General features: G+C 35.1%; 1 protein-coding gene across 1 annotated transcript in view; it reads right to left on the bottom strand.

The window, feature by feature from the left end:
- Positions 1–4365: 4365 nt before the first annotated feature.
- The window catches only part of LOC149785605 (arylsulfatase B-like), a 33082-nt gene continuing 14029 nt past the window's right edge, over positions 4366–23418 (bottom strand). The window contains exons 5-14 of the mRNA XM_089931214.1: positions 22646–22752; positions 18955–19019; positions 17651–17755; positions 11130–11193; positions 9322–9419; positions 7470–7609; positions 6911–6969; positions 5973–6084; positions 5268–5434; positions 4366–4598 (exon numbers count right to left, since the gene is read on the bottom strand). Coding sequence (XP_089787340.1) covers positions 4426–4598; positions 5268–5434; positions 5973–6084; positions 6911–6969; positions 7470–7609; positions 9322–9419; positions 11130–11193; positions 17651–17755; positions 18955–19019; positions 22646–22752 — 1090 coding nt within the window. The 3' untranslated portion in view covers positions 4366–4425. The remainder of the gene's footprint in view (positions 4599–5267; positions 5435–5972; positions 6085–6910; positions 6970–7469; positions 7610–9321; positions 9420–11129; positions 11194–17650; positions 17756–18954; positions 19020–22645; positions 22753–23418) is intronic.

Below are 23418 nucleotides of genomic sequence, written 5' to 3'. Positions count from 1 at the left end.
CCATTATGGTAATAACATCTTTTACCAGAACATGACCCTTAATCGGTCGCTGTCAGATCTTCATGTATAACTGTGAAGATCTGATTTCATCACACTGAAGTTAACCATAGATTGCTTAGTGCAAAATTTATGTCTCAATTTGTGAACAAGCAGGGTTAAACATGCATGCAGAAGATCACACGATACCATTCCAGATGAGGTGCTCCAGCTCGTGACAGATTTGCCCATGCACAACAAACCGAATCAGTTCAGTCGTTAAATAACATTTTAATACATTATTTTATTTACTATTTCCCTTTTAATGCTTCCGCGCCATTATTATAAATATCAAGGCATCAGTCTAACACTTCAAAATAAATAGGATATTTTATTTATGTGGCATGGTTAAATACACCATCTATATGTAGGAAAAGCAACTAGCTAACCTCGCTAGTATCTTTTGCTCCTACTTTGTCACATCATAGCGTTGAAATGGGCATCAGAGCACTATAGTATCACTTTTTGAAGAATCCTCTTAAGGGACTGGAACGTAGACATTGAATACTTATAGACTTAAATAGTGTCATAAAATTCAAATACCTGTATTAGTATTATTTCAATGCAGAAGGGCAACCGAACATGAGACTGGTGCAAAAATTTAGAAGTTTTGTACTTTAAATAATAAACCAATACACCAATAGCCTGCTTTTCTCAGCTTTAAATCAGTTTCCAAATATTCTCTTCATATATACCCTTAGCATGCAGTATCACATATGTTTTAGTTTTGTTTGTTTGTTTGATTGTTTGTTTTATCAACAGTCAAAGAGCATTATATACCCGGTTAACAATTCTTGTAATGCTTTCGGAATAAATGTCTGAATATAAAGTAAACATTCTATAAAGTGAACAAGGTACGTGTACCTTTTTGGTTGCGTGCGTATGTTTTGATTTCATTTACATTTCACAATTTTAATATTTGAGCGACTAGTTAAAATAAAACATGCATTTTTCTGTGTGTACTTCATGTCCTGGCTTTAGACTGGTTAGAAAACAAAATGTAGTTTTGTGTGTTTACATGTCCTGCCTTTCGACTGGTTAAAATACAAAATGCAGTTTTGTGTGTTTACATGTCCTGCCTTTAGACGGGTTAGAATACAAAATGTAGTTTTGTGTTTACATGTCCTGCCTTTTGACTGTCTAGAATGCAAAATGTAATTTTCTGTGTTTAATACACGTTCTAGCTTTAATAACGCTATACTAATTCGTGCATATAAATCAACGCTTTTGTACCAGTCAGCATTCACAACGCTAAGTACCTTTGATCGCTGCGATTCGTCATGAGACCGGTCTGTGATTTTGTGGGTCATAAACTAATCTATCAGCAACTATTTGGACAATGTACATATAAGTTGTACCAAACTGACCGATATACGTCGGTTATACGCATTGCTTACGGGTTGCGGCTTTCTCATGCGTGTTTCTTTTTTTTTTTTTTACTAATGAATGAAGCTTCTTGATTTCTCTGTTTATATGAAGTCATTAAGCTTGAAAATAAATTGCACATTGCATGAACGATGGTAGCGAACATCACAAATTATCATGGAAAAATCACTAGAGCAGCACATAGGCTTAACCGCAATATAGATAGACTTGGTGATATTTGAAACAGTTTTAACAATTACTTGACCACTCTATTTTTTTTAAATTAAAAAATTACTGAACCACAGATAAGTAATTATAATAGTAAAACATCAAATAAATAAATACATCGAATTTCTATCGTGCCTGAATATTTGAAATTATGTTACATAAAACTGCTTCTGGGGGTAATTATACTCATTTGGTTTTTTATCCTCGCCAGACAACCATGTCTTCAGCACCACAATTAAAATTTAATGATGTTACTTTACGGGGAAAAAACGACATGTTTAAACTGCACCAAGATCAAGATTTTTCAAAAGAGTCTGCAACAAGATGCTCATGCAGTTTTTCTTTGACTTTGAAGACACAAAACATACTTTACATTGTATTTTAATCATTTAGTTGAGTGTGTATTTGGTACAACTCGTATTATCTTATTTGTAGAAAATTCAGGAGAGGGTGCAATGTACATATTATTGTATACAATACGATTACACCTCATCCCCATCTCTTTTATAAAATTTTTTAAAAAAACTGCCATTGTGGGAGTTGTTAAAAGTTTTCTTTTTGATGTAATTGGTATCAGCTTCTTATTTTTAATGGTATATCTTACAATTTCGTCCGTGTTCTCATTTCAAACCATGCCTGTACGTCATGTAGACTGTCTTCTTTTAATTAAGTGAACTATTTCGTTGTTTATTTTTTTTATTCTTTTGGATGTGCCTTCATTCTTTCTTCTAGAATTTGCATATTAGACATGTTTTAAATCCTTTAATTTCCATTACATCGTTTCGTTCACACCTATTACTGGCTAGAAACTCATCATCTTCAAACACTTTTTTCTTCATGTTCCTGGTTAATGTTATTTTATGCATTGGCCATTGAACGCTTCTGATGGAGAGATGTGCTTTTAGTACATCATTTAATTATTCAAATAAAAAGCTAATCTGGTTCCTTACTATCTGTTGAACGATTCATCACATCCCTTTTATTTCTCAAGAATATACTATCACCTCTGTCCTATTTGTTGGTGTGACTCGGCCAATGTGGGTATGTGAGATAGCTTGCAACAGCCATACTGTCCGCTATGTATAGCCTTTAATCCGCTGAGAAATGGCCTTAAATCCGAAACAACAACATAATTTTTACCGTTTATTATCTTGGTCTTCAATATCTTGTTCATAAAATATGCCCTTTATATAGTCTCCCTTCAAGTCTACCAGTATTTAAATTACTGAATAAACTAAAATTAGTTTTTGTTTGGTATTCGATGTGTTCCTAGTGGAGATAGGAAAGAAGGCGCTTTACACAGATTGTTTAGCATTTCAAAATTCCGGCTGTTTAGCTTTTTTAAAAGTAGCGTTCGAAATATAATGGTTTCAGATATCCTAATATATCAAGGATCGACCCATACATTCTATCTATTTTCTTTCCTGCTTGCTACAGCTAGAACCGTGTCTACTTCTCTGCGGTAAGTTTTATCGTCTCTCTCAAGTGATTTAGGTAGAACATCACGGCATTCTCGTTTCATTTTAGGTAAAATATTTGCACTTTCCTGTTTTCAATGTTTTGTTACAGCTTATAATCGCGGGTGATCGTAGGTCTCCAAAAACATCTAATCTATTTAATGTTAAATTAATTTTCCTCATCAAGCTATATAAGTTTTATGCTTTCGTCTGTAAAGATTTATCTGATATTACTGTGTATATCATCTCCCTTTTTCATGTTCACTGTTGTCTATGTGTATTTTGAGAAGATAAGTATCACCTTCAAAATGTATTTGTGTCCATTTGTGTCGTTATGCTTGCAAATATATCTGCCAGCCACTCACCCATCTGATTAACGTAGACCATTTTGAAAGGTGATGTTTTCTTACCTGTTTGCGAAATATGTAGGTAGTCTGTTCAGTTTACCTTTCTTTTAATTCAGCGTACTTATTTTTGATCACGTTTAATTGTTCGCACATCTGATTTATACTTGAGGAAGCAACTGGATAGTCAGAACCGTAGCATTCATTTCTTAAATATGATACTTTGTTGATCATTTACAACTGTATAAAAACAATCAGTTAATAATTGTATACTTCATGGCTTGCATGTTTAGGCCTTAGCATACTTTTTTCAGCCATTTCCAACGTTTCCTCGACTCTTTCAAACGAACGAACTATTTTAGATTTGTTTCAAATTTTTACATTCTTTTAACTGAATCGGATCAAGCAACTTCAAATTCTGATCACGATATGCTGTCTCAAAAAGAGCTTTGTTTTTCGTAAATTATTTTCTTCAAGTTCTTCTATAAATTTTACTGTGTAGTTTCCAACATCAAATGTGTTGTTGTTTCTTTCGCATACTGCACTGTTTTCTGTCAGCTTGCTATCATGGCTTATTTCAATTTATCACCATTAAATGCAGTCTGTAAATCAAAGCCTTTCACAAAGCATTGCTGGACATATTTCTTTGATTTTTTTTAAATCAAAACAGGGGGATGTGTATTGTGTTACACAGCTAGGTTTAATCACACTTCTATTCTCTCCAACCTTACTAGCAAAGACATATTATACATTTCATTTTAAAATGATTATTGTTTTTTATTTGATGGAGTTTTAAATATCCACAAATCTGTGGAGGGGAATTATTTTAACAATATTGAATTTTCATCAATGCCTCTTGTTTTGAATGCGACTGTAAACTGATTTCTATAATTATTTAGGAAACAACCAAACAATTTAATGAGAAAAAAACACACTTTGAAAACACACTAATTTATATAATCGATTTCATCACAGAATATGATTCAATGAAAGTTTTAACACCATCCCGGACTCCAAGTTCCGTTGTAATATTTTGGATTCGATTTAGGAGCCGGTGGCGGGTAATTGGCAGGAACCAGGGACTTCTTGTACTCAGACAGAAGCTCTTTCATATGGTTCAAAACTTCCGGATATTTCTTGGAGATGTCAAAATGCTCTGTTGGATCATCTACTCAGAAAAATACATCAAAATTTATATATATATATATATATATATATATATATATATATATATATATATATATATATATATATATATATATATATATATAATACAAACCATATGGCGAATAACAGTTATTTCAAGTCCACTGGATCCTGCAAGGGATCACGTTTGTCAGGGATTGATTAAGATAAATGCAATAAACTGACTATGAACACAGCAAAACTAGTATACAATTAGCTGAGCGCTTTCGACTCTTAATGAGTCTTTTTCAAAGGCAGATACAAAACAGACAAGACAAACAAATAAAAACGAAAAACCGTTGTGTGTGCAAAACTTTGCATGACTATGACTTGTTGCGGATATATATTCGTGGTCGACCTTTTCTCAACCATCAGAAGATAAATTGTGCGTCAAGAAATTTACACTGGAGATTTACTAATGTCAAAGATCAGTGTTATATTAAAATATTAAAAACAACATCAACAACAACAAAAACAAACAACCATTTTCTGGTTAATAGGCACTTTAACTGAGCGCCTTATCTCTTAAGTTACTGACTGACATTTTTTTTTTTGTTGTAAATCTGTCATCACTAGTTAAACGTATACAATGATAATAATTATGACTTATTGTGATAAGTCCAAACCCCAAAAAAAACTGTCATTTACTCACTTGCGATATCAAACAGTTGGTACTGCGGCTCAGCTGAGATGATTGCTTCATCCGAATATTCCTCACTGTTGTCTGGTGCTTTTGACTGAGGGTCGTTTTCTTTAGGCAAAGGATACCAGCCGTTAAAATGTCCAGCACTACCCTCAATAAGCTTATAGTTGCCGACTCTGTAGATAAGGAGTTTCTGTATAAACTATTTACAGACATATCCTCAGTTTAGTTAGTTGCGTAGGAAAATAGTTATTTAGACTAAAGAGAAACTCCCCGGTTTCTTGGCCTCCCTCGTCGTGGTACGTGATGCATAGGCATATTTGGATTACCTCGTAGTCGTACGTGATGCATCTGCATCTTTGGACTATTTAGTATTCTTACATGATTCATGGACGAATTTTAGACTGATTCTTAGATACAAATAGGTGGTTGTTTATTCTTTGAGAATGCGACAGATTTAATTTTTATTAGAAATTTTGTTTGAAACACCTTAGTTTAGTAATGAATAGTATTGATAGGTGATAAAAACCATAGCGTGTGCATATTTAATAGCAAAACAAATGAGGATTTTCTTTCTTCATTTTTATCAATGTATTTTTAGATATGATGCAAGAGTTTAGTTTTGATTGGTTAGATAAGAATACATACTTTCTGAAATGTCGAGAATGACGGACTACATTATATAGAGGGAGATGCAAATTATGACTTTCTTACCTGATAGCGGCATTTTTCAGGATTTCGTCAATGTTGTAAACAAACTCTTTCCTTGGAGATGGTGTATTCTCACTTATGGTTGACCACATATCCAAACCGTCTATACTGGCATCTTGAATTTCATGACAATGAAAAGATGCTTTATTCTACAAACTTGTATTTCACAAGGTTTAAAATGCATCATATATACTCCCGTGTAAGTCAGAAAAATATGCAAGCAAAATAGACCCAGATAAAACGTCGCATAATGCGCCGGCAGATTAGGGTTTATGTCGTTTGTTCTTTTATTTAGTCCTAACAAACTGCATAGACACAGATCTGCCGGTGTATTATGCGGCGGATGATCAAGGTTTATGTTGGTTGCAGTTGAACCAGACTTATAAGAGAGTATATGCAATATTTTTCCAAACTGCTGCCTAAATCTGACACAAAGGCATGTCAAGTGTCTTCCTATATTGCTTTCTTACTTGCAGCAGTAAAGGTGATGTTAAGTAATTGCGGTCACAAATGTTAGACATTTAATGGATTGAGGATTCAATGGATTAAGGATTGATAACGTTGATCATAGATAAATAAAAAACAAAAACGTTATCGATCAAAATCTGACTTATGAATTAGCCTATTTTAACAATGCACATGTATATTTTTGTTTACTTTTGTGATTCAAATTATTTTTAGTTACGGATAGATTTCATGCTGGAATTGAATCACAATCAGAAATAATGAAAATTTTATATTTTTCATTCTTAAATATCGTTTTCCAAATAGTTTATGATTTAAACACGACTATTATTTGCACAGGTTATGACAGCAATCGCATCAAACGTTCACATATCAATCATTTCCAATAGTTCCTATCATGCTGCAGAGACTACAGTACTGCAAAATAGGATTACAAATTAAACAGACTAAAAAATGGACATCCTGATTAAATTCACCTGCTGTCGCGCCCGCCACGTGCAGCAGGGTAGGGAACCAGTCAACTGCATGCATCATTCTGCAAGAAAATTTTCAATAAAGAATTCAATTGATTTTTTAATTGAATCTTGAATTCGAAAATGTTTACACTCACGTTGAAAAATTAACATAATATTATTGTTTGAAGCACTCTTTTTATATTTGTTTTGCTCTGTAGATTGTTTTCGGGATAGCAACCATGTAACTAATAACCTTTTGTTTTTATCCTAGGTTTTGCTACCAATAGATTTATGCAATGATGTCTTTCTTCATAAATGTCGTTTCCTATGTTGCATTGGACTTGATGGTGAATGGATACAAATGTATAAATAATAATAATAATAATAATAATAATAATAATAATAATAATAATAACAACAACAATAATAATAATAGTTGTAATGGTAGTAGTTGCAATAGTAGTTGTACTAGTCGTCATCGTTGTGGTTGTTGTTGTTATACTATAAGCAGCAGCAACAACAGAGTTGTACTTAAAGTTTTCAGTATACGTTTTTTATCGTTCTTTTACAACCTGCTTACTCTGTGTTCAGATATTTTGTCTTCTTCAGCAGAGTGTCACTGTAGACAAAGGCAGAACCCTTTGTGCCCCCTTCCCAAAGGGTCGTCTTGGCCCCTCTTAAGGGAAGATTATTTGCTCCCTTTATGACTGGCCCTCCATTCTGTAATCAGGCAAATAGAAATTACAATCCAGTGGCCCTTCCACTGTAATCAGCGGAAAATATTTAATTATACAATTATTATATCGCAGTAATAATTAAAATGATAAATAGGTACTTGGCGCAGTAACAAAAGCGCGCGAGACAAAAGCGCGCTGACACCTGCGCGCAATGATAAACAACCCTACAAATATGCACAAGACAAAAGCGCATGTGTACAAAGATAAGGTTAAGAAGACAATATAAAAAGTTCACTGAGAAGACAATACAAAAATCTTAACTGAGAAGACAATACGCACAAGTAAACTGTATGGTCTTCTTTACAATTTAACTACACCGCTCGGGTGGCCTAGTGGTTAGAGCGTCCTCCTCGGATGCGGGAGGTCGTGGGTTCGATCCTCGGCCAAGTCATACCAAAGACTTACAAAAATGGTACTAACAGCTTCCAAGCTTGGCGCTCAGCATTAAGAGGTTAGTGTTAGGACTGGTCGGTCTGGTGTCAGGATAATGTGACTGGGTGGAACATCATGCTACATGTCTGCGGCATGATGCCCCAGTGCTAGACATCACTATAAACTGCCACACTGCAGACATGGTAGCGATATGACTGAAAAATTGTTAAAGCTACGTTAAAACTCCAAATCACACACACACACACACACACACACACACACACACACACACACAAAACTAACTTTTTCTCATAGTGCATTAATTCTAGGTAGACAAAGAAGAGGTTGACGTGCAAATCCAAGATTTGCCTTACAACTCTGGAACATTCGAGATCGAATAATCGGCAACCTTCCACGCACCAACAACGCAGTTGAAGCCTGGCATCATTCATTTCAACAGACGGCAGATTGTCATCATTAATCAGTATTCAAGCTAATCGAACACTTTAGTAAAGAACAAGATCACTACGAATTGAAGTTCGAGAGATTTCGTTCGGGCATCAGACAATCAGAGGCATCTAAATCAAAGTACGTTCGTCTTAATTGTCGTCTCCAGGCTTTGGTTCCAACATATGGAACAGTACCGTCAGAAGATTACTCGCAAGGAATAGCTCATACAATTAACATCTAAGATTTCTACTTATTATTTATATATAAATCAGGCTAGTTTTGCACAATATTCTCCTTTTTTCAATATTTTATTAAGTCAGTAATAGGTTTGTTAACATTTTACAACAAGTGTGTATAGCGCGCCCGCCGTGTATGAAGTAATATACATTCTAAGTAAATAAACCAACACTTTTTTTTAGCAAATTTATGTTTTATTTATTTAATGCATTATATTGTAAGAACATTTGTCCATACGTTCTTAGACGCATTTATGTCTGCACGCTTATCTCCTGCGCGCTTTTGACTTCGCGCTTATGTCGGCGCGCATTTGTCTTGCGCGCTTTTGTCGGGTCATCTAGGTACTTCGTACTACTGACAGGTAAATAGGTACTTCGTACTCCTGACAAAAATATTAGATTGTTTCAAGTAATGTCTGTTTTATTTTATTACAGTTTGCTTTTTTATGTGTGCTGATTCCTTATTAATTTATTGATGGATGGAGAAAATGAGGGATGGATGAAAAAATCTGCTCCCGAATTTGACATTATACCTCAGCAGTTATTTTTATTATTATTGTTGTTGTGTATATTTATAAGTGTAGAACAGGCTGTTCGAAAAGATATATCTTACGTTCGATAAGAAGAAATTTCTTACATCAGTTGTGAAAACAAGGAGTAAATTGTCCATAAATCCTCTTTCCCTCAGCACGGAAGTAATATTTCCTACAGCTTCGTCTAATGCAGACACCTTACCTGGAAAACAAACGTTTTAAAGGTATCAAGACAAAGCAGAGAAATGGGTGATGATTTTAAAGTAAAATATGCCAGCTTTTTATCATCATCAATTTCGCGCGAACAGTAAAAGATGACATTTCATCGATTGTCTTGCCATTCGAAACCTTGATCACCGGATTCCACTTTCGCACCAAAACTGACAAGAACACATTTGAGTGTGGTTACCTAATCATATCTGTTCATCGAACCCTGTAGGAGAACACTTTTGAAAAGTAATGCTATCAAACAATCGTTACATTGTCAACTGACAAGTCACTGATTCCTCCAGACTGTCAGTTAAACATCCCATGCTAGGTGAGAGTTATCACGTAATGAAATAAACTGAATGTTTGTCGAAATATTAGGGTCTAAAGTTCAGACATATCAACGGTTGTAACTATATGACATATCTATTTTTAAAAGTCGTAACTTTAACATTTTTATTTACTTACGAATTCTTTTGACACTTTTATCTCATAGTGATTACCGTGGTGATCATGGAATAAGAAAATCTTGGACACTGTATCAACTGATTTGAAAATGTGTAGGCTGAGCTATCTCAGTGGCTTAGTATCTGCCAGTGCCGGATTACCAAATAGGCAGAGTTGGCACCGGCCTAAGGACCCCGCGAAAACGGATCAAAATAATATTGATAAAACGTATTAGGAAATACAATGCGATGGGGGGGGGGGGCAACAAGATTTCGACTGCCTAAGGGTCTAAGGGCCTCCACAGGGTTTAATCCGGCCTTGGTATCTGCCCTGGTAATAAATCGATTGGTCGATCAAAAATCCAACTTGTACCTAAAACTATCCGAAAAGTGGGTTGAGGACTTCAGTACCTCGGCAATAGTCTTACAGGTTGAATAGAAACAGAGAGTGAATATATTAGAAAATAACGGAAATTAATTAACACTGTCCACCATCTAATTTGCTAATAATGTCTGTTCGATCTTCGCTAAATCGCTGAACATATCGATTTATATTGCGCAGAGCACAATATATATATATATATATATATATATATATATATATATATATATATATATATATATATATATATATATATATATATATATATATATATATATATATTAGTTATTACTGCTAAAAGACCTTTATAATGGAGCATAATAACTGTTTCATGCTGCGATTCCGAATGGAATAAACAAGAACATTACACAAATGAGGGCTACTCTACTTTTTGGTACTATAGCGTACACAACACAAAACGCCTTAGGAGCATACTGTCTATGCTACAGAAGGAAATGATTCAGAAATAAACGTTCTGGTTAGTCCAAATCGGTAGTACACTTGAAACCATTTACCACCAAAAGCTGGCTTAAAATCATCTGCTGTTGGACAACAATCAGCACAGTCTCCTTATCTACCCACAAAGGCTTCCTTCAAATGTCCACGAGAACATTTCAAGAGTCCTTTTGACTCATTGCTCTAAAAAGAAAAGGAAAAGATTACAGCTGACACCAGTGCTAACGTTTCCAAACGTATTGACTATTTTGTCGGCTTCGTGTTTATAATTCAACAATTTTGTCGCCATGTATCAGGCTGCTATTTATCCTCCTGTGAAGTAGTAAAATTACCATGCATTATATGTACGAACTTGAAATCATCGTAAAATTTTGGAAAGATGACATTAAAACTTCAGTTTGCATTCCTGCTTGAAACTCACCACAGTAAATTCTTCTGTCCTTATTGTGGATGTGGGAATAGATCTTTTCAAACTTCTCTGGTACCTGGGAATGGAAGAATAAATACTGATATCAATGGAGAAGGCAAGGTGAAATACCGTTCAAAATGGAGACTTTTCCTCGTCAGTTTGAAAATGATATCTCGTAATATTTATATCAGTAACTGGTTTGATTGGTCAGTCCGGCGAAAATAATTGACGTGGTTTAATTTGCAATGAAAAAATGTTCAAAAACTTTAAAAATGTATTAAACCTGTGTGTTTCAAATCAAACGGAACCTTTCGATTTAAACAAGCACACAGATTGTTCACTATCCTTTTCTGGGGGGCCCCGAGTGGCCGAGTGGTCTAAAGCGCTTTCCGTTACGGATCACTGCCATCTCACCTCTGTCTGCGGCGGTTCGAGTCTCCGATTCAGCCAATGTGGGTATGTGAGAAAGCTTGCCAGTAGCTTCTCGTGGGTCGGTGGTTCTTCTGGGGTTTTCCCGAGTTCTTCCTCCACCACTAATACTGGCCGCCATGTATAGCCTATCGTGTGCTGAAAAATGGCGTTAAACCCCACAACAACAACAACAACAAATCCTTTTCTGGTTTCCAGAACATTCCACTGCAGTCAAAACTGTGTATTCTGCATCCTATATTTGCAATGTCTAGTTTTAATATTTGAACAAATAAAAAGGAGGAACTCTTGTATAAATTTGTTCAAAGTGACGTAATAAGGAATTATTGAGATTATCAAAGACACTTAACGATCACATCTGGTGCTTGACAACACAGACCCGCATATGCAAATATGGCGACCGTGTTACTAACGAGACTCCCAAAAACGTATCCAGTTTCAGTGTTTCCTGGGATGTTCACAAAGTTGTTTTTCTCTACCAGTTTAAATTATTTTCATTTTCTCATCTGAAGTATTTTAGTGGTAAAAGTTTGTCCTTTGCCCATCAATGCAAATTAGGTAAATCAAGGTCCAAGATTAAAGATTTTGGTTTTGCTTCATGAAACTCTCTAGCTCGTTCTATATTCCGTATTCGTCTGCGTATAAATTGATCGTTGGCTTACGTCTATCTAGTAGGGAACATGCTAATGCCCACGCTAATGCAGCTATCGACCATTAAAAAGTTTCGTTGTCAGTTTACCGTCTAGCTTTACACCAGATATTTTTTAAGGTTGTAACATGAACTAACACTGTAGTAATGCATTGGGTCTAGCTGGTAATTTTTAATGTATACATTTCTAAATTCTTCAAAGGTATCACATGGAAATAATGCGTTATTCTTTTCATGGTGTTTGAAGGATGAATATGGCATTCCACCCTGAACGTACCATCTTCTACCAGCTGAAATATTTAGAACATTTTAATAGAAAGCAATGTTGCTTCATTGAATTTGTCAAATCAGTTAAACTATTCGTATGGGCAGGAGTCTTTCGGCATAAATATACTGTTCATATTTTCAGCGTATCTTGTTTTTCGACGAACATGTTATCATATCAGTTCTTTCATAGCTGCTTTCTCTATAAAAAAATCTATTAGCTATTTTCACGGGAATTATCTTATCGTCTTCTGTCTTTCCAATCAACTATGGAGTCATTACTAAAGGAGACGTATTTTTCACGTGTGCTAGTAATGCTTTCTTTATATCATTTTAAAATCATTTGTGTGATTTGAATTTGGATTATTTTCACACAGCTTTAACAGACACGTATCATAATGTCCCACCCAGTCACATTATCCTGACACAAGGCCGACCAGTCTTAACACTAACCTTCTCACGCTGAGCGCCTAGCGAGGCAGCTGTTCGCATCATTTTTATGTCTTTGGTATGACTCGGCCGGGATTCGAACCCGCGACCACCCGCATCGGCGGCAGACGCTCTAACCAGTTGAAGCATTCGTAATAAGTTCACTAACCAACTATCATGAAAAGCCCCATAAGATTTAAGAAGTAATGAATTTAGGATATATGAAATTTGAATTGCACTCGTTACGAGCAAGCCCTTTATGTATTCATTTTAAATTGTCATGATCGCTAACTTTGTTTCTACAAAATTCTCACAAATGTGACAATCTTTATTTAAATCGCAAAGATCTTTATAATATGCAGGTATTGCATTCTCTGATCCGATGTCTTCATAAGGAAGTTTTGTGATCTTACTTTATTGTTTGTAAAATACCCGAACACAATCAGCATCCCAATCAATAAGTGGTTGGTATATATTCCTTGTGAATAGCCTTCGTGTACATGCAAAAAAACACGACGAGATGTGTTTTATAGTTTTATTCTGTCTAACTTGCAGATGATCCATGTGTTTCTTCTTCTATTTTAACAAGTGCAAACGCAAAGTCACGATAGACAACATATAGACAACAAACACTTATGGAACGTTGAGCTGATGATGCTCATTTTTTGAAGGTACCAACATAGCCTTCTTCTGGCATGATCTCAGCACTGTTGCCTAGGTTGTACTCCTGTCTTTTGTGTTTATATATTTGGCTCGCTACAAGCATGGATAAAGGTTTCATGCTTACACAGTGATATTTTCTATCAGAGTGCGGCACAGTTGAAAGTTATCAACATACCAATGTGTTGATTCTTTTTTTTTTTATTTTATTACTTTAACAGGTTTGTCCTATTTGTCCTCAAGCATATCATAAAAATTGAAATATACATCAAATTCATTTTCAATTTTGTTCCTGTCTACTAGTTTCATTGTGCATATTTTACCCAATGTGGCTATTTGTTTCTGCTATATTTCGATGGTAGTTCAACATAACATGACTGATTCCAAGAATAAGAATTTGGGCCTCCATCCCTAGAGTTTTGGAACTTTTGATACATTGGCTTTGGTTTCTATCCTTGTAACCTTGATCACTCTTGCCTGATGTGATTTATTTACAGGTGATCCTTTATGACTTATTTAATGGAAATGATATTATGAAAAAAATGTATTTAGATAAATTGTTTTATAGAATTAGCATAGCAAAGAGTAGCGTAGTAGAAGCTTCATTTTTGTATTGTTCTTGGTATTTTCTTTTTAATAGCATGTCCTTAATATGAAACAAATTCATCTTTTTATTCATCTAAGATGTTATTAATTTATAATGCATTATAATATTTTTGTTACTTACTGCTTTTATAGGAATAAAGTTCGCCTGTTATCAAACAGCATTATTAAATCGTTTCACTTTGAAGTTAGTTTTATTAGCTTGTGTCTGTTAAGTAAATATGCAGCAAAGATTCGTCTCCTTTAAATCACGACAATTTAAAATTAAATTCCAGTTTCAATAAATAAAAGAAGGCACAAAGTAGAATGTCGTAATAAATGTTTACTTGGTTCATTAGTCGAAAAAGTCCTTTAGCGTTTCACGCTAGACCACGTGACTCCAAGTATACCTTTGCAGACGAGGCTCGGATCATTTGTTGAATTTATGTAATTCAAAGTATAATATGTGTGTATCAATCTTTACCAGAGTCAACTGTCCAAACAGTTAGTCAAAACAAATATTCTTATTAAGGAAGAAATACATATTAGTCGCTATGAAAATGGGGAATCGTTTGATCTCTTGTCAGTTTTGACACGGCACATATTACAGAGAATTTAAATACTTACAAGGTTCCCGCCAGACGGTGATTCTGGCGAAATATTTACCTTAGAGTCTATCATTTCACTAAAACATGCCCAAAACATTTGTCTTGCATTGATTTTACGGCATTAACCCCACCTCATCTTGTTTCCATAAAATGCATCAAAGTAAAAAGTCCCTTTTGTGCCAACTATTCCTTTAGAGACGCAGGTGGAAGGATAGAAAAAGAAATTGTATGTTCTATTGTCAATTTTGGTGTTAATGTGGTGAACATAAATTGTATGTTCTATAGTAAATTTTGGTGTTAATTTGATGATCATAAATTCCATAAATTGCATTACTACCCGCGAAACTCCCGCCGAAATTTCAATGCATGTGAAAGAAAAATAATTTACGTTGCTCAGTCTGAAGCAGCTTATCATTTATCCTATGTATCCAGGTCCACTGATAGAACAATATTCACTTTTTCCAAAAAGTTCTCATACAGTATATGTATTCAAGTACATTACTAATAACGCTATTCGTGTTTCCCAATAGGGCCGTATACAGTATGCGTATCCAGGTCCATTGCAAATAGCATTATTTACTTCTTCCAATAGTGCATCATATAGACTTATGGAAAGAGGGCTTTGGCTACGGAAGTGGTTGTCGATTTTAGAATTGAAACCTATTTTGAATGTTGCCGTTTTATATTGGACAACGTAAGGCGACGCAATATAAGAAATGTTTTTATATTTGAATAATAAACATTTAATCATATTTCATCAGTATTGAAATAATTGGTCATGAAAATATCCCGAACTTATAGCTTAAAGTAAATATTTTGAACTTCTCCCTATTTTTGCCCTTTGTGCCTTAGAGAGGTAATTTCGCATTAAATTTGGGTCCAGCTGGAACCATGACTTATTATGATTAAATGCACTACAAAGCAATGTCAAGCTTTTGTATGATTAAGAAGACTTTTGGTAAGGAAAAGGTAAAATTATGGTTCCGACCTATTAACATGTGTTGTGGATATACATGAAATGAGAAGAACGTTCTGGAAGGCAAGACTGACTAACTTTTAATTGGGATAATTCAAATTAAACATTCTTCGTCCGACACTGGGCATTTATATAGTAAAATCATATGTTCATATTCAGATTGAGTGTTTATAATTGCTTCGATTACAAGAAAAATATTTTTGTCAACTTTGTTTTAAACATTAAAATATACTGTTATTTTCTTCACTCAATGTGATGTTCACATCTACTTAGTGTTAACAGTTATATATTAGCTAAACTGAGTGGTTGCATTGTCAAACTGATCAGCTAATACACTTTTGAACTACCAAACAGCCAATTATCTCGACAAATTGTACTGAGTAATAAAAAGTCAGTATTTAATTTTATCTTGACTACTTTGCATAACGTAAATTACCTGAAACTAACATGAAATTTAAGCTGAACCCTTACTGGTGTAGAGTCTGTTATCCTCCTGTCTACAATTTGCGCAATGCCAGGTTCTGCCTGAGATAAACAAATCTTAATTATCGACTCCTATAAATATTTTTCAAGCAGTTTTTCACCTAATTTGTATTTCTTGCTTCCTTTCCAAGAAACATTCTCATACATTTACGGGAAAATGTTTCTCTCTCCTACATTTTAGTTTCTTCTCGCTCCTTATTCAATTTTTTCTAGTATTTCTTCTGCTTAAATGAATTCTTTTTTCTCTTAGTATTGCCCGATACTGTAAATATCTTTCAGAGCAGTAATTTAAATCCTTTCTTTCTTCATGACGAGGACGTATTCTCTAATATTTCCAATACTGGAAACTTTTTACATGTTAATTGTAGTAGTCTATGTGTACGATTTATTAATTTTTACTATTATTGGAATTATTAAATAGCGTGATATTTACATTAAAAGTGGTGAAATGAAATGTATCGTCAATACACTATATCTTGGAGCTCTCTGTATTGCTTTCACTGCTTCATATAGTACGTTACTATTTATAACATTGCTGTTTTATAAATCTGACCACCACACAAACTCATTTTTGAAGACATGATGAAGTTAACTGTACGTGTGGGTTTAAGTATATTGACTAAGGACTAACTAATGTGTGTGTGTGTGTGTGTGTGTGTGTGTGTGTGTGTGTGTGTGTGTGTGTGTGTGTGTGTGTGATTAGGATTTTTAACATAGCTTTTACAATTTTTAAGTCCTATCGCTACGATGTCTGCAGTGTGGCAGTTTATAGTGATGTCTAGCACTGTGGCATCATGCCGCAGACATGTAGCATGATGTCCCACCCAGTCACATTATCCTGACACCAGGCCGACCAGTCCTAATTCTAACCTCGTAATGCTGAGCGCTAAGCGAGGCATCTGTTAGTACCATTTTTATAAGTCTTTGGTAGGACTCGGCCGGAGATCGAACCCACGACCTACCGCATCCGATGAGCTAATTAGTAGCCAATTGCTGCCAGATAAGTTTCGTCAAAATAATTTTTTTTAAAAACTAATCAAAATAACAATAGACAAAATATAAGTAATTTTGAATATTCTACTAAGCATGTAACTGAATAGGAATAAGAAGGAGTGATCAGAGATCACTAACTACTGTTTTATTCAGTCATTATTTTTCATCGTGTTGATTTCTAATTAAATCATTCCGTTTTATTTTTGTTTTGTTTGCAGCAGCGAAACCGTGTAATTCAAAATGTTAATATCTAACTTCAGAAAGCAGTAAAGAAAAAACATGCGAGAGTTCTAGAGCTTTTCGTCTCTTCGCCACTGAAATCGTTAGGGCCTTGTGGAAAACTGCGAAATTCGATACTCGTACGCCGTCTGTTGCATTAATCACCTGAGAGTAACTAATGACTTAAATTAGTAGCTATATGATAGCATTTTTTTTTCTCCAAAAAAGTCACAATACAAACCTCTAGAGGAGCATGCACCGACTGGAAGGGTAGATACAGAAACAAAGACTCGTTCTTAGGATTTATGGCATTAAGAATATCGATGGCTCTCTCGACGAAAATGTTCTGAAACAAATGAAGAAGAGACGGTTAGCGAACATCTTTTTTTGAATAGTTTCTTGGCGAAAAAGGCACAGGTGACAAGTTAAATATAGCTAGGAAAATGGTAAGTAGAAAAATTACAGTTGCGAGATTTTGTAGGTGTTATATTTGTTATTATTATTATTATTATTATTATTATTATTATTATTATTATTATTATTTTTATTATTATTATTATTATTATTATTATTATTATTATTATTATTATTATTATTAAAATAAAGTTCAGATATTTTACTTGGAGAATATAATCTGACAGACATTTTTTAAACAGATATATGATGATTCATTTTTTTCTCCCATCAAATGGAATGAAAATTATTCTCAAGAAAATCTAGAACTGTGGAATCATTCTGATACACTCGGAGAACAAACATTTTTAGTACTGTACGTTTTCTGTTCACTATTTCTAAAATGTATGGAAGATTAAAATTTATGGAGGATTAATACTGGTGAATATTGCTAAAATTTAGGTAATATTCACAAGTATTAATCCTACCTACATTTTATCAACAGTGAAAATAATAAGCCGGAAATTGCTAGGCAAAATATTTGTACAATATGTTTTGTAACTTACTGAAAAACTAGAAACATCTATTTGGAAAATAAAAGTCATTTTGAAAATGTTATAAAATTGTAGGGCACTTTCGTCGTATTTATATAAGTGTTAAAAATTGTAGTTCACATTAGTATTTTTAGAAACTCTTGGGTGCATTCTTTTAACTTAGAAGAATGTTGTAAAATTGTAGGGTGGATTCGCCTTAGTTAAAGCAATAAATTGGCTGAGGCCCTTCCATCTATCTTATTTCTGTACATTTTTTACATTTTGCACGTTTATATTTTTTAAGATTTAAAATAAATTAGATTTTAATTGTTCAGACTATAGCTTTTGTAGCTTCTTAAATAAAGACGCTGGGTGAGTGGTCGATTATAATTTAAAAAATATATATGGTTTCTGGGTAAATATAAAGTTTTCAAACTTTTCATGTGTTCTTGTGACCATAGCCGTGCTGAGTTCAATGGCTATTCTAAGCTACCGGTACCGGCCGTATTATTTAGTTTTGACTGACCGTATCAGCATCAGCGTACAGAGAGTTCAGTGAATGGTATGTAGATTGTCTAGGAAAGAGGTTGTTAAATTAGAAACAATGCACGCAACTTACTGCCGAATATTCGCCTTTTGGTGGGTGGTAAACATCCGTGTTGAACCTAAAGTCATACCCATCTCCTACAAAAAGACAAATGTAAAGGGTTCTAATAATAATAATAAGAAGAAAAAGAAGAAGAAGAATTTATCATCATCATCATCATCATCATCATCATCTTTATTTAACGAAAACAGAACTTCTGATTAAATAAAGACCCATCAGCTACGTGGTCCTCAGCATATTGTATTATAATAAAATAAATCACCAAGTACACCGAGATCTCAGACTGGTAAGTTGAGATCCATGATTAAATACCAAAGATATCAGGTTATAAAAATGTGAAATGGGTCCCTTCAGGTCTTCCGTACATTTGAGTGCACACTATGCATACAAGTAATGTCAAGGAATACTCATACGTGATATTCACATACACACTAACACACTTTCATATTTTGTCTTAGACTTGGGAACTAAATGCGTTTCCAATTTATATACCCAGGAAGCAAACCCCAACTAGCCTGGGCAGCTCTAGAACCCTCTACCCTTGGGTCGTGACTCTGATGATCTACTAGCTGACCTACAGTTAGTTGTACTAGGAGACTTGAATATATCAGACCAACTTGCCAAGAAGGAATGGTTGTCTATCTATCCATCTATCGATCCATCTGTCTGTCTCTATTGATCGACTAGTTCTTATCTACTCCATGTATTTCACTTTCAAGCTATATTCTTTCGCAAAAATATCGAAAGTTAAGAAAATGGTAACATATAATTGTATTGCTCTGCCAATAAACAGCAGTGAAAATATACTGAAGAAGGAATCAGAGCGAAAAGCTAAAACGTCGGTCAGGTGAATAAGCATTTTAATAAGGTATGGTAGTTCCCTTTACATTGTAAGTTATTGTAATAAATTTGGAGTATGCGCATTTGGTTATAGCGCCCCGTTTTAAAGAATTCTTAGATTTTTGTAATTACTTGTCTGATTATTGGAATTCGGTGCAATAGAAATATTCCTTTGCCCGAAATAATTAGCCAATTACTAGGAGCAAGCGTCACGGAGTAAAGTGTTTGTTAGTTTCCATGATGTCATGGTTCACTAGTAGTGAATTCAGGTCAAAACCGAATGAGTGACCCTGACGTACCATATTCATATTAAAATCTAGTGGTGTACATTGGTGGTTTGACTGCAGTGGCAGTATTTACGGTAGGAAACCTGTAAATTACACAATGGAATCAATAAGAAGGGACTCGGCAAATACCGTTTATGTCGCCATGGTGGCAAATGTGATGCAGTTGTACTGGCGAAATGTGCCTGGAAACTATAGTTTATCTGGCCTAAGGTTGCGTAGTTAAAATAGTTCCTGTTTTAAAGGTTAGTTGTATAATTTCTACGGCGTGAACTGCTGGCGGTACGGAAACCTAACAAAGAAAAACCATGCAGATGTGCGGTTGATATATATTTGGCAGGTTGTGAGACATGTGGTCTTGCATTGATTAGAGTAACATTTATGTGTAGAACGGACACGTCGGGATTTCTAATTTACAACTGAAGTTGTATGGAAGTCTTTGGAAATTTGGGGTAAACTTATGACTTCTAGCGGGAATCGCGCCAGGGTTTGACACCGCTCGGTCAAGTAAAGATCCTTGGCTTGTAACATTATGTTTAGTTATCAAGATGTTAGCAAACCGCCTACGAGGTCACTGTGGAACATGCAACCGTACAGTCAACATCAAACTAACTCAAGGGATGGCAAAGGCGTAGCTGGGGCGGGGGGGGGGGGGGGGCAGGGGGGTACATATGTCCCCGGGCGCCAAGGTACAGGGGCGCCAAAATGAGGCTTACAATGTTACATTATAATAAGTAAACAAGGGTAATATTCAAAAATGTGATTAAACGGGGAGGGGGCTGGGGCGCCAATTTTATAGTTCGTCCCCGGGCGCAAAATATCATAGCTACGCCTCTGAGGGATGGCAAAGCGAAATTTGAAGAGCACGTGCTCTCACGGTCAACGTGTCGCTCACTGTAAGGCAATTTGTTCCCTACCTAAAACCCGGTCTAGCTATAAAAGTGTTGCGGACCTGAAGACAATCATCAGAACGCACACCTTCGCTATTTTTTTGACGATTTTGGACGAAGATGATGGATGACCCTCGTCTAGAAAAGACGTTAAACAGCAGTGCATGTTTACAATTTAGGGGAAACGAGTCACGTCATAAACCACCCCACCTAATTACGTGAGACTTATGTACGTATGTAGCAGCGTTTAACAGCACTGCAGCACAATAGATGCTATATGGTACATATGAAAGCAAAGTTCGAATAGTATAAAAATGAATGGCACAAATATTTCGAAAGATACACCCATTTCAGATTGTAAATAATCCTAGTTTTAGATTTTGGTAGTTAAGTCATCGTTTTATATTGCTAGGAGATGTAAAGAGTGCGCTTAAAATATTAATTAAAATCCAGTTTGGTAATAGAAAGAAGCTTTAGCGTGTGTCTCTTTCTCTGAGATAAGATACGATTTATTTAGAGTTGGCGTGATTAAAATAAAAATTGAACATAACGCTCCAGTGAGCTTTACACCAACACTGCCTATAGCGGAAAATGCATTAAATAAACATTATTTGTAAGAAGACCTGCAAATATAGCATACTTTATCACTACAGAAAGAGATTATTTTTTTTTAAAAAAGAATTTAATAGTAAGGCAAGACATGACGGTACGTAAGACAAGACATGGCGGTACGTAAGTCAAGACAGGACGGTACGTAAGTTAAGACATGGCGGTACGTAAGTCAATACATGGTGGTACGTAAGACAAGACATGGTGGTACGTAAGACAAGTCAGGACGGTACGTAAGTCAAGACAGGACGGTACGTAATTTAAGACATTGTGGTACGTAAGACAAGACATGGCGGTACGTAAGTCAAGACATGGCGGTACGTAAGTCAGACATGGCGGTACGTAAGATAAGACGTGGCGGTACGTAAGACAAGAGAGAACGGTACGTAAGTCAAGACAGGACGGTACGTAAGACAGGATATGGCGGTGCGTAAGTCAAGACATGGCGATACGTAAGACAAAACATTGCAGTACGTAAGTCAAGACTGTAAAAAATGTTGGGGTAGATATTAGTAGTCATTATCATGACAAACATGTGGAGGTGGGGGTGGGAGGGTGAGGGGTGAGCGATCAGCGATGATTATTTGCAGATATTTCAGTTGCAGTCTTTAGTATTCCATTATAAAAGTTAGAATCTAACTGAATTAAAGTTGTATTCGTCTCTAATTTAATTTTACAGCTAATCCACAAAACTGTAGCTGCAAATTTATAAGAATGTTGTTTTGTTTTTTTTAAATATGCTGGACTTCTAATTCTTGGAATTCGAATATATTTTAATATCAAAACTTGTATGTCTTTGAAAACATATCAGTTCATCCAAACATTGGGAAGCAATCCCATTTATGATTTTTAAAGTGTTTCGAGCCATTGTCCCGAGTCAACGCAGTCTCGACATTTTTTCTCAAATAAGATACCATGGTACTGCTGGTATATTCGTTATAAACATATCTCAAAGGACGCTCTCGTACCTTTTCAAGGGGCAGAAGCTGAAACTAGGAAAAATACAGGTATGTATGTATGTATGTATGTATGTATGTACGTACGTCGCTTCAATTTAAAGTCTAGATAAACCAGTCTTACCGTGGGTATGATTGTAATAGTCCTCGTCGGCGGTGTAGAATCCCATGAAGCTGTCGAAGCCCCGGTAGGTTGGAGTGTATTTCCAGTTGCAGTAACCGAGGTGCCACCTATAGGATGGTATATATATATATATATATATATATATATATATATATATATATATATATATATATATATATATATATATATATATATATATATATTCTTTCATTATGCGTCTACATGCAAAGCAATATGTGCCGTGATTCGCGGACCCGGATTCGATTTTCAGAAGGGGACACCTATAGGATGGTATATATATATATATATATATATATATATATATATATATATATATATATATATATATATATGTATTCTTTCATTATGCGTCTACATGCAAAGCAATATGTGCCGTGATTCGCGGACCCGGATTCGATTTTCAGAAGGGGACCATTTTGTGTCGAACTTTATAGCACAGCAACACAAGTAGGTTATTTAGTGCCGAGGCAAGTGGAATAAAGTGCCATGCCCAATGACACACCATGGTAGATGACCAAGGCTGGTCCGATTCTAAGATTCGAACCCGCATCCTTTCGTTCGAGAGTCTGGCAGGCTAACCAATTAGCCAACGTGTCTCCAACAGGGGACAGATTGTAATTCTCTCCCTGTTTCTTTCTTCATTTGAATTCACCGCATATGAGATACATCCTCTGGTATGATGCAGAGATAATACCTTCAGTTCTCTCTGGTGTAACGAATAATAATAAATTCGGTATGTATGAATACATACA

The sequence above is a fragment of the Sinohyriopsis cumingii genome, chromosome 13 (genome assembly GCF_028554795.1).
Source record: "Sinohyriopsis cumingii isolate HCF-2022 chromosome 13, ASM2855479v2, whole genome shotgun sequence".
Lineage (NCBI taxonomy): Eukaryota > Metazoa > Mollusca > Bivalvia > Unionida > Unionidae > Sinohyriopsis > Sinohyriopsis cumingii.
Note: the sequence above shows the minus strand (reverse complement) of the source record. Positions and strands in the feature narration are given on the sequence as shown.